The sequence below is a fragment of the Bos indicus x Bos taurus genome, chromosome 6, assembly GCF_003369695.1.
Source record: "Bos indicus x Bos taurus breed Angus x Brahman F1 hybrid chromosome 6, Bos_hybrid_MaternalHap_v2.0, whole genome shotgun sequence".
Classification (NCBI taxonomy): Eukaryota; Metazoa; Chordata; class Mammalia; order Artiodactyla; family Bovidae; genus Bos; species Bos indicus x Bos taurus.
The window spans coordinates 61,096,873-61,112,166 of NC_040081.1; the positions used below are offsets into that span (position 1 = coordinate 61,096,873).

The 15,294-nt window shown below is 36.5% G+C and overlaps 1 protein-coding gene across 1 annotated transcript in view; it reads left to right on the forward strand.

Moving 5' to 3' along the window:
• SLC30A9 (solute carrier family 30 member 9) overlaps positions 1-14,630 on the forward strand; it is an 88,510-nt gene extending 73,880 nt beyond the window's left edge. Inside the window, exons 16-18 of the mRNA XM_027544386.1 lie at positions 563-692; positions 3,445-3,558; positions 11,480-14,630. Of these exons, the coding sequence (XP_027400187.1) occupies positions 563-692; positions 3,445-3,558; positions 11,480-11,524 (289 nt within the window). The 3' untranslated portion in view covers positions 11,525-14,630. The remainder of the gene's footprint in view (positions 1-562; positions 693-3,444; positions 3,559-11,479) is intronic.
• The last annotated feature ends 664 nt before the right edge of the window (positions 14,631-15,294 follow it).

Consider the following 15,294-nt stretch of genomic DNA (forward strand, 5'->3'; position numbering starts at 1 on the left):
TTGCTTTTGCTGACTGTATAGAGCTTCTCCATCTTTGCATGCAAAGAATATAATATATCTGATTTTGGTGTTGGCCATCTGGTGATGTCCATGTGTAGAGTCTTCTCTTGTGTTGTTGTAAGAGGGTGTTTGCTATGACCAGTGCGTTTTCTTGGCAAAACTCTATAATCCGTCCTGTTAGGTAGTTATTATTAAGCTCATTCTAATACAGTACTTCTGGGCATTGTGTGAAAAAGGAGCTATTGAAAAAAAGATTATGAGATAAAATGACAGTATTGTAAAAAGCAATTTAGAGTTGATTTTTTAATCTACAAACTATGTAATTAATGTATATTAAAATTACTGTAAAATAGTATTGTTTGCACCTTTGTATGGCATTATACAAAAAAAAAAAACTTAACGAGCAATTTTTTGGAAAATGGTAGGTGGTGCTTAATGGTGAGCACTCTGGAAGCCATCTTAGTCCATTTTCATCACTGGTGGAAAAAAAAGAATTCTAGACTTTTGCCACTAAAACGTGTGTGTGTGTGTATAAATTTGTATGCATTGTTATTGATTACAGGGCAATTCATGATGTTAAAGCCACAGACCTGGGATTAGGGAAAGTGAGATTTAAGGCAGAAGTAGATTTCGATGGACGAGTTGTTACGAGATCATATTTGGAAAAACAAGATTTTGACCAAATGCTACAAGTAAGTTTATGTATTTTTTAATTTTTTTTCTAATATAGCCAAGGGTTGAAGAGTTACTTCCTGAGTAAATAAAATAAAAGCTTTTCTTTGTAAGTCTTAAAGTCACTTCAAGTTTCAGCTTCTTAGGGTTCTAAAATTTGACAAAGACCTTTTTACTTAGTGTAAGAGTGTTTCAAAGGAGACAGCAGAAAAGGTAATTTATTATTAAAGTGCTTGTTGGTGCCACACATTTTATATATGTTATTTTATTTACTCTCAACAACCTGTGAGGTGAAGAATTAATATTTTCATTTTTATTTTATTTATTTTTAATAATTCATATTTATTTAATTTAGGTGTAGTGGGTCTTCATTGCTATGTGGGCTTTCCTCCTGTTGCAGCATCAGGGTCTACTCTAGTTGTGGTGCATGGGCTTCTGATTGTGGTGGCTTCTCTTACGGAGCACGGACTCTAAGGTGTGTGGTCTTTGGCTGTTGGAGCAAGTGGCTCAGTAATTGCAGCTCCTGGGCTCCAAAGTGAAGTGAAGTCGCTCAGTCATGTCCGACTCTTTGCGACCCTGTGGACTGTAGCCTACCAGGCTCCTCCGTCCATGGGATTCTCCAGGCAAGAATACTGGAGAGGGTTGCCATTTCCTTCTCCAGGTGATTTTCCCAACCCAGGGATTGAACCTGGGTCTCCGCATTGCAGGCAGACGCTTTAACCTCTGAGCCACCAGGGAAGCCCAAAGCACAGGCTTAATAGTTGCGGCCCAAGGGCCTAGTTGTTCCATGTCATGTGGGATCCTCCTGGACCAAGGATCAAACCCATATCTCTTGCTTTGGCAGGCAGATTCTTTACCACTGAGCCACAAAGGAAGCCCCTTAATTTTTATATATAGGCAAATTCAGACACAGAAAGATTAGATAACTTGCCTAAATTTCAGAGCCGTAATATGGAGTCAGATATTCATTTAGATATCTGTAACTCCAGAATCCATGCTTTTTTATTAGGAGTACTTTAAAAGAAAATTTATAGACGATAGTATAATGAATAGAGCAGAGGTTGCTGGTGCTGCTAAGTCGCTTCAGTCGTGTCCGACTCTGTGCAACCCCATAGACGGCAGCCCACCAGGCTTCGCCATCCCTGGGATTCTCCAGGCAAGAACACTGGAGCGGGTTGCCATTTCCTTCTCCAATGCATGAAAGTGAAAAGTGAAAGGAAAGTCGCTCAGTCGTGTCATTCTGATAGTGACCCCATGGACTGCAGCCCACCAGGCTCCTCCATCCTTGGGATTTTCCAGGCACGAGTACTGGAGTGGGGTGCATTGCCTTCTCCGAGAGCAGAGGTTACCACTTGCCTTTGTCTAATATTAACATTTACCATACTGTATTTGCTTAAGATTGTAAAAAACGAAAAGAAATCATTACAAAAATAGTTACAGTCCTTGTTTCTCCTTCTAGATCTCATTCTCTTTTTTCCATTCCAAGAACTAACAATTATCTTGAATTTAGTACTTGTGATTTCCATTCAGATTTTTATATTTTTCAAGATATTTTTCTTAGCACAAGATAGAATAACATTTTAGATGTTTGAAAATTGTTATAAATGGTATAATATGATTATCTCTATAATTTGTTTAGCAGTGTGTTTTATGGTAATATATACCCTATTAATTTACTTTTACTTGCTATATAGTATTTCATTGTATAAATGAACATACTGCAGTTTATTTATCCAGTCCCCATTTGATGGGAAATTATATTGGCCTCAGTGTTAAACTATTGGAAACAACACTACGATGGCATTTTTATACATGTTTCCTTGTTTGCATGTGCAAAACTTTAGGGCACATGTGCAAGAAATTTAGGGCATTATTATATAGCTCGATTTAAAATATGTGAGCAATGGGCTGAACATATCTTCAGCTTCCTTAGATATTGGCAAATTGTTCTCCAAAGTATGTCAGTTTAACTTCCATCATCAATGTAGCAAAGTTTCTATTGCTACATTTTCAGTAGACTGTATTGACAGAGTTTAAAAAATTTTGTCATTATGATAGATATAAAATACTATCCTGTTGATTTAGTTGATATTTCCGTGATAGTAGTAAGGATAATAAGCATAGAAATTTATTGACCATTGGAATTCCCTCTACTTACTTCATTGTTCATTTACTTTCTCTTATTTTGACAGATTTGTAAATGTTTTATTTTTAATACGCTGAGTACTAATCGTTCCTCAGTTACGTATATGTGGATAACTTCCTAGTTTGTAACTTATCATTCCACTTTGTTGTTTTACAGAAGATTTAATGCAGTTTTTAATTTTATGTCAAATTTGAAATGCTTTTTATTATCTTGATTGAGAAACCTTTCTGTATCCCATTATCATAAAATATTCTTTTCTTCTAAAAATTTTATGGTTTACTTTTGTACATTTGGTTTTCAGTCCACTTGGAATTATTTATTAGTCTAAGGGATTTAGGCTTTTTTTCTTATTAAAAAATAATTTTCTCAGCACTACTTACTCATTTGTCCATTTATTTCTCACTGATTTTGCAGTATTACCTCTGTGGGGCATTGTATTCAATTTTTCTGAGATTGATTTTTTTTTTTTTTAGAAATAGATGGTCCATTGCTTATGGCTTGAAAGTTTTCCATATTTCATAAAACTCAATGGTATTTGTTATAATTTTTAGAAGAAATTATCAATGTATGACTATGATTTTTTTTAAGAATTTATTTTGTTTTTATCCTATCATTTTCTTTTATAGGAAATTCAAGAAGTGAAGACTCCTGAAGAACTAGAGACCTTTATGCTTAAACATGGAGAAAATATTATTGATACTTTAGGAGCTGAAGTAGATAGACTTGAGAAGGAACTGAAAGTAAGATATATTCATAATAATAATATGCTAACAGTGTCACCTATTTTTTGAATATTTATGTGTGTCAGGCACTTTGCTAATTGCATTACTTGTGTGCTTTTATCTTTTCAGTAACCTCATAACGTATCAGTAGTTACGGTCAACAAAATGACCAGGTTAGAGAAGTTAGATAATATACTCAAGGAAACAGGGGACTTGGGATTTGAACCTTTATTGTTTAGTTTAAGATTCAGTATTTTTAACCCCTGTTCTATACTGATTGCTTAGTTTCTAAAATAGTCAGAGGTTTGTCTTTAAGAAGTGGTCTCTAATATTTTTAGAGAAAGGTAAAGGGGAAACCTTAGATTCTGTTCAAAAGTTTAAAGAAAATGACTTTAAGTATATACATCTTTCTTTAATCTGTCTGACATTAATTTATATTTTCTGTTTGTTTCTGTTCAGTTGGATAGCATTACAACCTATCGTTTTTTTAACTAAAATATTACGTAACCAGACTGCCTTTAAAAATACCTCTGTGTTCTGAAATTGTCATTTGTTGACATTGGAGTTCTAATCCTTTGCAATGAAGAAAACTTGTAAATGATTGTTAACATCTATAGCTTGTTGAAGGCAGTGAATTTTCTTCAGTTGATGTTGATCAATCTTTAATATTGTTAAAAGTTGATGAGGAATGACAAATTGAAGGGAAACATTTTTATCACTATTTTACTATCTTTTAGAATCTACGTATGTGATCAAAGCACTTCAAAAAAAGATGATTTTGTTAATGTATTTGTTTTAATTTTGATGATTTTGTTAATGTTAATATTATAGTTCATGAGCTCTATCAGGCATGATTTTCAGAACTTCTGGATGAGTAATTGTCACATATTTTGATATTAGGATTCTACTGTCTTAAATATTATTGAGGACTTGAGCTTTTTTTGGTAGGTTATATTTATTGATACTTAGCAAATTATAAATTACAATTGAGAAATTTAAGAATATTTATTCACTTAAAACGGAAAAGGCAATGGCACCCCACTCCAGTACTCTTGCCTGGAAAATCCCATGGATGGAGGAGCCTGGTAGGCTGCAGTCCATGGGGTTGCGAAGAGTTGGACACGACTGAGCGACTTCCATTTCACTTTTCACTTTCATGCATTGGAGAAGGAAATGGCAACCCACTCCAGTGTTCTTTCCTGGAGAATCCCAGGGACGGGGGAGCCTGGTGGGCTGCCATCTATGGGGTCGCAGAGTCGGACACAACTGAAGTGACTTAGCAGCAGCAGCATTCACTTAAAAAGCTAAATTGTTATATTCTCTTTTAATATTATATCAAAACCTGGCAATTGGTAACCTCTTAAAGCTTAGTTGTGATGCGAAATATGAAACCATTCAATGAACTTTTCATACAGTGTTTGAAGTTAGAGGGCACAGTCCAGGAGACCATCTTCATTTGTGATACCAGTTGCAAAGTTCAAGGAGTTTCTAAGACTATCCTCAGGTTTGATAATTCACTAGGAGGACTCACAGAACTCACTGAATGGTTTGTTACAGTGAAAGGATACAGATTAAAGCTAGTCAAAGAAAGAGGTGTATAGAGCAGAGTTCTGAACCTGGAGTTTCTCTGTCCTCTCCCCGGGGAGTCATGGACAGTGTTACATTCATGGTAATGATGTGTGACAATTTGCATGGAGTGCTGCCAACCAGAGAAGCTCAGCTGAGCTTTGGTATCCAGGAGTTTTCTCGGGGCTCTGTAGTTGACTGCTTGAGTAGCCTATCTCTCATCTCCAGCCCCTCTAAGGAAGAGCTGACACCTCTAGTCTCCACCCCTTTCTGGAGATACAGCAGCCACCATGTGGCCAAAGATAAAAACATAATTATCAGGCAGGATTTCCAAGGGCCTGAAGATTATCTCCCAGTAGCCAAGAGCAACTGTCAGACCTCTCTTTGGGTACAATAAGTTCTGTCCTATACATTATTATATTAAAATCTGTTAGCCTGTCTTTGTTCTCTGTCTGATGGGATCTTTTAACCCATGCATAATTCTTTAGCATTATGAATTGGTCATTTGGAAAATACTGGCTCATTGAATTTATGCACATCATTCAAATGTTGATACATTTCTAAATATTGGGAAACTGTCAGACTCATCATGGTGGATATGAGTTTTTCAGCATCCTAATTTTGACCTGAAAGCTTGCATTTTATTATTAGCAACAAAATACTATTAGTTGTTTTTCTTGAAGTAGACTCATTTTGTTTATTTCCCAAGAGGGTGCCTACCAAATAACCAGATTTTAATAACCATGGTTTGTTAGTTATTTTTTCAAGTAAAAATGGTGTTCAGATAAAAAGCATCTGATTGAGCTCATAATTCAAGCAGTCATGGGGGTTCCTTTCCTTGTGACATCAGACTTCTGTGTGGCACTAGAGGGCTTTATACATATTTCCCATTTTATCACAAAACATTTTTTAAAAATTGTATTCACAATTTCAGTTTAATAAATTAGTACTTTTTACTGCTTCATGAAGGACATTTCAGAGTGAAACTGGCTTAAAAAAAAAACCAATGGAGTGGCAGTAAAGAAGCAAAATGAATGTCAGTATAGTTTGGTGTAAGTTGTCTTGAGTTGTATGAAGGTCCCAGCAGTTTTATCCACCATTGCTTTTATGCCATTGGAGGAAATGTCAGCATAATACAAAAGGCAAAAAGCATCTTATGTAATTAGGAAAATAGTTTGACCTTGGAGTCACCCCTGAAAATATCTCCGTAACCCAGTAATCCTTGGACCAAACTTTGAAAACCATTGTTCTTAATAAAATGTGAGATGATTCTTTTTATGCTGGGTAATTGGTGAATGAATATATGTTACATTTCCGTTCTATCTGCTTTTATGTCCCTGGCAAGGAAAATAATGGATTTTTAAAACTAATTTTTAATTTTGGCTTTACTCTTATTGGAAACAGCACATCACAGTATGGACTGGAGAATACTTAACAAGTTGGCCATTCTTAAGTGTATTTATTCTTATCATAATCATATAAGCTTATTATTTTTAAGCTTATTTTGCTTTAATTGGGACATCCCAGGTGGCTCAGTGGTAAAGAATCCACCTGCCAGTGCAGGAGATGCAGTTTTAATCCCTGTATCAGGAGATCCCCTGGAGTAGGAAATGACAACCTGCTCCAGTATTCTTGCCTGGAAAATTCCATGGACGGAGGACCCTGATGGGCTGTAGTCCATGGGGTCACAAAGAGTTGGATGCAACTGACGGTGCACGTGATTTAATTAGAAGCCATTAAATCATTAATTATAGTCTTTGCAGCCAAAGATGGAGAAGCTCTATACAGTCAGCAGAAACAAGACCGGGAGCTGACTGTGGCTCAGATCATGAACTCCTTATTGCCAAATTCAGACTTCAATTGACGAAAGTAGGGAAAACCACTAGACTATTTGGGTATGACCTAAATAAAATCCCTTACAGTGGAAGTGACAAATAGATTCAAGGGATTAGATCTGATAGATAGAGTGCCTGAAGAACTATGGATGGAGGTTCATGACATTGTACAGGAGGCAGTGATCAAGACCATCACCAAGAAAAAGAAATGGAAGAAGGCAAAATGGTTGTCTGAGAAGGCTTTCCAAATAGCTGAGAAAAGAAGAGAAGCTAAAGGCAAAGCAGAAAAGGAAAGATACACCCATCTGAATGCAGAGTTCCAAAGAATAGCAAGGAGCAATAAGAAAGCCTTCCTCAGTGATCAATGCAAAAAAATAGAGGGAAACAATAGAATGGGAAAGACTAGAGATCTCTTCAAGAAAATTAAGAGATACCAAGGGAACATTTCATGCAGAGATGGGCTCAGTAAAGGACAGAAATGGTATGGACCTAACAGAAGCAGAAGATATTAAGAAGAGGTGGCAAGAATACACAGAAGAACTATACAAAAAAGATCTTCACGGCCCAGATAATCACGATGGTGTGATCACTCACCTAGAGCCAGACATCCTGGAATGCAAAGTTAAGTGGGCCTTAGGAAGTATCACTATGAACAAAGCTAGTGGAGGTGATGGAATTCCAGTTGAGCTATTTCAAACTGTCAGAGATGATGCTGTGAAAGTGCTGCACTCCATATGTCAGCAAATTTGGAAAACTCAGCAGTGGCCACAGGACTGGAAAAGGTCCGTTTTCATTCCAATCCCAAAGAAAGGCAATGCCAAAGAATGCTCAAAGTACTGCACGATTGCACTCATCTCACATGCCAGCAAAGTAATGCTTAAAATTCTCCAAGCCAATCTTCAACAGTACGTGAATGATGAACTTCCAGATGTTCAAGCTGGATTTAGAAAAGGCAGAGAAAGCAGAGATCAAATTGCCAACATCTGTTGGATCATGGAAAAAGCAAGAGAGTTCCAGAAAAACATCTACTTTTGCTTTATTGACTACACCAAAGCCTTTGTGTGGATCACAACAAATTGTGGAAAATTCTGAAAGATACGGGAATACCAGACCACCTGACCTGCCTCCTTAGAAATCTGTATGCAGGTCAGGAACCAGCAGTTACAACTGGACATGGAACAACAGACTAATTCCAAATCAGGAAAGGAGTATGTCAAGGCTGTATATTATTACCCTGCTTATTTAACTTATATGCAGAGTACATCATGCAAAATGCAGGACTGGATGAAGCACAAGCTGGTATTAAGATTGCCAGGAGAAATATCTATAACCTCAGGTATGCAGATGCTGCTGCTGCTAAGTCGCTTCAGTCGTGTCCGACTCTGTGGGACCCTGTAGATGGCAGCCCACCAGGCTCCACCGTCCTTGGGATTCTCCAGGCAAGAACACTGGAGTGGGTTGCCATTTCCTTCTCCAATGCATGAAAGTGAAAAGTGAAAGGGAAGTCACTCAGTTGTGTCCGACTCTTCTCGACCCCAGGGACTGCAGTCCACCAGCCTCCTCCGTCCATGGGATTTTCCAGGCAAGAGTACTGGAGTGGGGTGCCATTGCCTTCTCCGATATGCAGATGACACCACCCTTATGGCAGAAAGTGAAGAAGAACTAGAGAGCCTCTTGATGAAAGTGAAAGAGGAGAGTCAAAAAGTTGGCTTGAAACTCAACGTCAGAAAACTAAGATCATGGCATCTGGTCCCATCACTTCATGGCAAATAGATGGGGAAACAGTGATAGACTTTATTTTTTTGGCCTCCAAATCACTGCAGATGGTGACTACAGCCATGAAATTAAAAGACCGTTGTTTCTTGGAGGAAAAACTATGACCAACCTAGATAGCATATTAAAAAGCAGAGACATTACTTTGCTGACAAAGGTCTGTGTAGTCAAAGCTATGGTTTTTTCAGTGGTCATGTATGGATGTGAAAGTTGGACTGTAGAGAAATCTGAGTGCTGAAGAATTGATGCTTTTGAACTGTGGTGTTGGAGAAGACTCTTGAGAGTCCCTTGGACTTCAAGGAGATCAAACCATTCAATCCTGAAGGAAATCAGTCCTGATTATTCTTTGGAAGGACTGATGCTGAAGCTGAAACTCTAATACTTTGGTCACCTGATGCGAAGAACTGACTCATTTGAAAAGACCCTGATGCTGGGAAAGATTGAAGGCAGGAGGAGAGGGGGACAACAGAGGATAAGATGGTTGGATGGCATCACCAGCTCGATGGACATGAGTTTGAGCAAGCTCTGGGAATTGGTGATGAACAAGGAAGCCTGGCATGCTGCAGTCCATGGGGTCTTAAAGAGTTGGACACTCTGAGCGACTGAACCGAACTGAAATCATTAGTAGACTGAATTATCTCATGTTTTTGAGTTATGTAAGTCTTTCAAACCAAGATGCCACATTTTGCCTACCCTTTTAGGTGCAGATATCCCTGACTAATGTGGTTGTGGTGGTTTAGTCCCTTAAATTGTGTCCAACTCTTGCCAACCCATGGACTGCAGCCTCCTAGGCTCCTTTGTGCATGAGATTCTCCAGGCAAGAATACTGGAGTGGGTTGCCATTTCCTTCTCCAGGGGATCTTCCCAACCCAGAAACCAAACCCAGGTCTCCTGCAGTGCAGGCAGATTCTTTACAGACTGAGCTATGAGGGAAGCATAGCTACTAAGGTGGTCATCAGTTCAGTTCAGTCGCTCAGTCGTGTCCGACTGCTTGTGACACCATGGACAGCAACATGCCCGGCCTCCCTGTCCATCATCAACTCTTGGAGTTTACTCAGACTCTTGTCTATTGAGTTGGTGGTGCCATCCAACCATCTCATCCTCTGTTGTCCCCTTCTCCTCCTGTAGGAGGAGAGGAGGAGAAGGTGGTCATAAGGTACAATTAATCTCAAGTCAAAGGAAAAGTTCTTGCATTACGTATCATATCCATAGTGGGAAAATCCTCCCAAATCTTAACTTGCTCTGTAGTAGCATAACGTTATAATGTCTGCTTACTTAACGTGTGTTTCCTCACTAAAGATAAGTTCTTTCCGGTCAAGTGCTGTTTGTTTCTTGTTCATTGTTGTATACTTCAGTGCTTGCTACAGTCTAGGCCTATAATAATTTTTGTTGTTGAAATTTCTTTAGATTTTTCTACAGTCTGACTTCTGCTTATCTTTCCAGCCTTATCACTAACCCGCCCTTTTGCAGTTTCTGTGCTGATCACACCGTGTTGCCAGTGCAGAGTTCGCAGGCTGTCTGACTTTGCTCATGTTTCTTCTGTCTAGACCCTTTTCCTCATCTGTCTGGAAAACTCACTGTATTCAAACCTTGGTTAGATATTATATCCTCAGTGAATTCTTTCTGGATCTCGTGAATGAAAGTAATAGATCTCATGTTATTATAACCAGAATCATTATTTAGTACATAAAAATAGTTAGGAGCTTTGGGGTCTGGAGTCAGGCCTGGAATCTGTCTTGCCTCCATCACTTACTAGCTGTGTGACTTTGGATGGTTAGTTAATTTCTTTAACCTTCAGTTTTCCCATATGTAAAATGGAAATAATTGGTTATTATGACAGTTTTAAAGTGCATACTATTCCATGAAGCCTCTTACACAGTGTTTGACACAAGAGTAACTGCTCATTAAAGGTTAACTGATTATTATTATTAGTTATAATGCTTTAACTCATAAAGGTTATTCATATACTTGCCTCTGAGTAAACTAAGTCCCTCAGGGTTAGAAGCAGAGTCTTATTTAATAACCATAGCTCTACTTTCTAGAACAGTCTTAGATCAAGACTATATGGACCGTTACTGGAATATGTAAAATAAGTTAATATCAGCTTAATTCTGATTATTATTGTTCTGCAGTGATTTTCACCACAAATGAGTATTTGCACTGCTTTGCAATACTTTGCATGTACTAGATTCTTAATTCATTATTGTGTTAATGAACATATGGACAAAACTCAGGGAGGTTGGACTACTTACTGTTACTGTTTATAGTGTATAATTGGTCATTATCTATTGATCTTGTGTTTTTCCCTATGTAAATATTTCTCTTGATACTATGCTACAGCGAAATAGTTTGATCAAAAGTTTTCATTGGCTTTAGGGAGCAAAAGAAATAAAAAGAGCAACTCTCCTGGCAGTCCAGTGGTTCAGACTCTGAGCTTCCAATGCTGGAGGCACATGGGTATGATCCCTGGTTGGGGAACTAAGATCCCACATGCCATATGGTGCATCTACGTAAATAAAGTAAAGTTGATAAAAAGGAACGGGGAGGGATGTGGGAGGGGGGTTCAGGATGGGGAACACGTGTACGCCCGTGGCGGATTCATGTTGGTGTGTGGCAGAACCGATACAGTATTGTAAAGTAATTAGCCTCCAATTAAAATAAATAAATTTAAATTTAAAAATAAATAAAATTTTTAAAAAGGAATAAAGGAAATAGAAGATTGTCTTTTGCTGTTAATAACGTAACGGTGATTTTTTTCCTTCCAGAAACGAAATCCTGAAGTTCGACATGTAGATTTAGAGATTTTATAAACTTGATGGGATGAATCACCTTGGAGGGAGCCTTGGAACCAAGTTTGCCAAGACTACTTTCCCACCCTGAGGGAGTCAATGCCATTCAGAAGCCGTTTATTTGAAGATGGAGGAAGTATTTATATGAAAAGGGCAATTCAACAGTCCATAGAACTAAAACAGCTTCTTCTAAGAGACCTATTACAAGTTGAATCAATTTGGAAATCATGTTTTTATGTTTCAATGGAAACGTTTTAGTTACTTAAATTGTTCATAATTTCTTACTTTAGCCTGTCAGTGTGTATTGTACCTGCAATCATGTTTCCTTCCTTCACATGGGTAAAAATAAGCAGCATCCGTAAGATTATGATTTTTTATTTTGTGGCCAGTGAAGATTTCACTCCATCAAAACCTGTCAATCTTGAACATTCTGGCTAAATCTTGTATTCTGGTTTTTGAAACAGTCACTCCATTTTCAAAGTCTGTCTTTCCTTACAGAATGTAGAAATTATTTTGACATAGGTTGTCAAACCTGAGCACTAAGAGGAACACTGTCGTAATAACTTGGTTATCCATAAATGTTCATTCCAATAGGACTCTGTTACTGAATTGAAGGAAGATAACTTCAGTACACTCTTTTAGGTCATGCTAGTTGCCATTTTGTAAAATTTCTTTTCTCTCCTTTGTTTTTTTCCTTATTTAGTTTAATTTTCCTAATGGTAGGAAATATAAAATAACCCTAGATGTTTCCATGGGCCAGTGTGATGACTGGTTTTTAGTTTTTGTTTTTTTTAACTGGCTCCAATGCTGCCATGTGTATTTACTAGGAGATAATGCATTTATAAGTATTTTAACATTCTGTAAAGTGGACTAGAAATATTTATAATTTTACAGACACCACAGCATTTTATTTTTAATTTATTTTAAAAGAGGCACTACTTATGTAAATCTGAACTGTGTGATATTTCTTGCTTTAAGAGATAGAGACATAAACCTCTTATACAAAAACTTGTGACCATGACTTTGTTTAATATCATAGTCAATAGTGTAACATGAGTTTCTTGCAGTTACAAATGGGCATTTAGCATAAAGTATGATTATAAATTATGTAAGTAGCTTTCTGATGATCATAAAGTATCAAGGTGAAAAAACATAATTCAGTAATTAAAAACTGAGTGCAAAACTACAGCTGTGTCTCTCCATTCATCAAACCAGTTCACACGCACTTTAAGTTGTTCAGGTACCGGTGAGCGTTGTCCACGCAAGAGGGATAGCTGGTGAATAATCTCTTTGCTGGATAAGGGGGTGTTTAAGGACCTAGGTCAGTGTCTATAAACTTATTTAGATTGAAGTTTACCAATTATAGCAAATTGTAATGCCAGAAACAAAAAATAAACATTTGATTAAAGGGTTTGTAGTGGTAATTTTTTGACCCAGAATTGTCATTTACTGGAAAATTGTGAAAATCTAGTTTTCTGTACATTTTTTACCATTACAATTGTAGCATTTTGCATGCTGTATATTTTAAGAAAAATAACATTCCAATTTTATTTTTTAAGATATTAAACTCTTTTATACATATACCTGTATACACCCACAATTTGTTCTTACAGTTTCAAATTCTTCACCCTTTTTAAGAAACTTTTTTTACCCATTATAATTCACTCTATATTTTCTATGTCTTCCTCCCTCCCCTTTCCCACCTGCCATTTTGTTATTCCATGTCAATGCCATATGGAAAGGTACCAAATTATATCCAGTTTCCTCCTAGTAAAATTACTCGGAAAAATATCACATAGCTAGACAAGAATATTAACTTATTAAAAAAAATCTCAAGTTGATGTGCAATAGTTATTCCAAGTGGTAGATTTTGTTTAAAGGACTCCCTGAAAGAAGCCAATTCCTGATACTTCTTTGACTTTTCTAATCTGATTTTGATTGAAGTAATACCTAATTGAAGGTTATGTTTCTGTCCTTTCTTCCTGGTCTTGTCCTGCACTGATACTTTAAGTGAAATCTGACATAAAGAAGTACAGCCTGTCTAGGAATTTAATGTATAACAACACTGGTCCTTTTTTTGTTTTGTTTTGTTTTTTTTCTTTTAAATGAGAGTCAAATTTGAATTTTGAAATCAGGGAATTTGATCCCCTTTCTTTAAAAATAAGATGATATCTAATGTTGGACAGAGAAGAGGTCAGTTAAGGCCACTACTTCTCTTTGTATTAAGCTGAAATCTGGAAAGTAGCAAAGGTGAAATGTACTTGTTAGTAACAGGCCTCAGACTATGGAAGGTGGCATGTCTCTCAGACCACAGCAGAGGATGAGGAGTAGAGATCTGTTTTTAAGTGGACTATGTTAGTGTCCACTTATTATGTTAGTAATACTCAGTTCCAAAGAGGGAGATTCCTGAACATATACTTAGGAAACTGTAAGATAGATTGGAAAACCTTCAAGTTTTAAAAAAAATAAACTCTGCATACATCCTCCTACACACCAAATAAACCAGAACAACAAAATGGCTTTAGATTTGAATTTTGGGTATATGACTTCAGTGTGTTACCTTAATTATCCTGTACTTTGGGTAATGCTTTTTGGTAAAATTATACCATCTAAAGGAAATGGCTTAAGTTTTAAATCTGATAACTTTTTGAGAATGCTGGAAACTACAGAAAATTGCACAGGCATTTGGAATTTATACTATTTTTCTTAGATTGCATTTGTCAAACTTTGGCATTTCTTTTAAATGTGATGACCCCCAATTTGCCAAACTGTCAGAAGTCACTGAAGCAAAGAATTGAAGGTAAAATGTTGATTCAAAGATTGTCCCCCCTAAATCCCTCATCTTTGTCTCTGAAATGGAACTTTGGAAAGCATTTATATAGAAGATTGGTCTGGCAGCCTTTATATTTGCATTTAAGTTTACTAGCATCTCTAGACTTGGTTTTATGGAAAAGAGAAAATTTTTGTTTCTATTACATTGTATTTCATCTGCTGATCTCTGTGGCAGGTTAGATTTCCCTGGTCCCTCAGGATGCATTCTTCCTTAATAAATGTTGTATGTAAATAAGAATGTTTTACTTCTTAGTTTGGGATTTTTCCCCCCTGATAAATAAATGTTTGTTAAATACTTCTTGTGCTAACCTTAAATATCATACCTTTGTTTCCAAACAATTTATTATTTCTTGAGCATGGTTGTTAATTTGTGGGTGTCCTCAGTTTTACAAAACTAAGATATAAAAACCCTTAATTGTTTTATAATCCATTTTCAGTATAAAGAGAACTATTATTAATATACTGTTAGAATATCATGTGCGTGGTAAGGTGAAAATTAAAACATATATATTTCTTAGTGACACATACTGTATCACTACATTTTAACAAAATAAGATTATTGGAACATGTTAATTGGTTTATGTCTTTTGAGATATACCTATATAGTATATTTAGGGGGAAAAAAGTACAAAAATTAAAACAACAAAAGATTGAGCCTAGAGCCAGCCTGCAGTGTGATCCAGGTTGAATTCTGTACTAATCCTGCAGGAAGCCCAACTGTGTTTCCTTTTTCACAAGAAACTGAGCCATATTAGTTATTCAAAGTAATTTGGTATTTTGAGAGGGCATATCTCCCTCCAAATCAAAACATATTGAAAATAAAAGCAATACAGTTTAGAATTTGTGAAGCAAAATACAAAATATGTGTGTGTCTTTAAGAGCTTGTAGAAGTTTTAAAATAGACAAAAGTTAAAAAAAAAAATCTGTTGTATAATACAGCTATCAACAGGATAATTTGA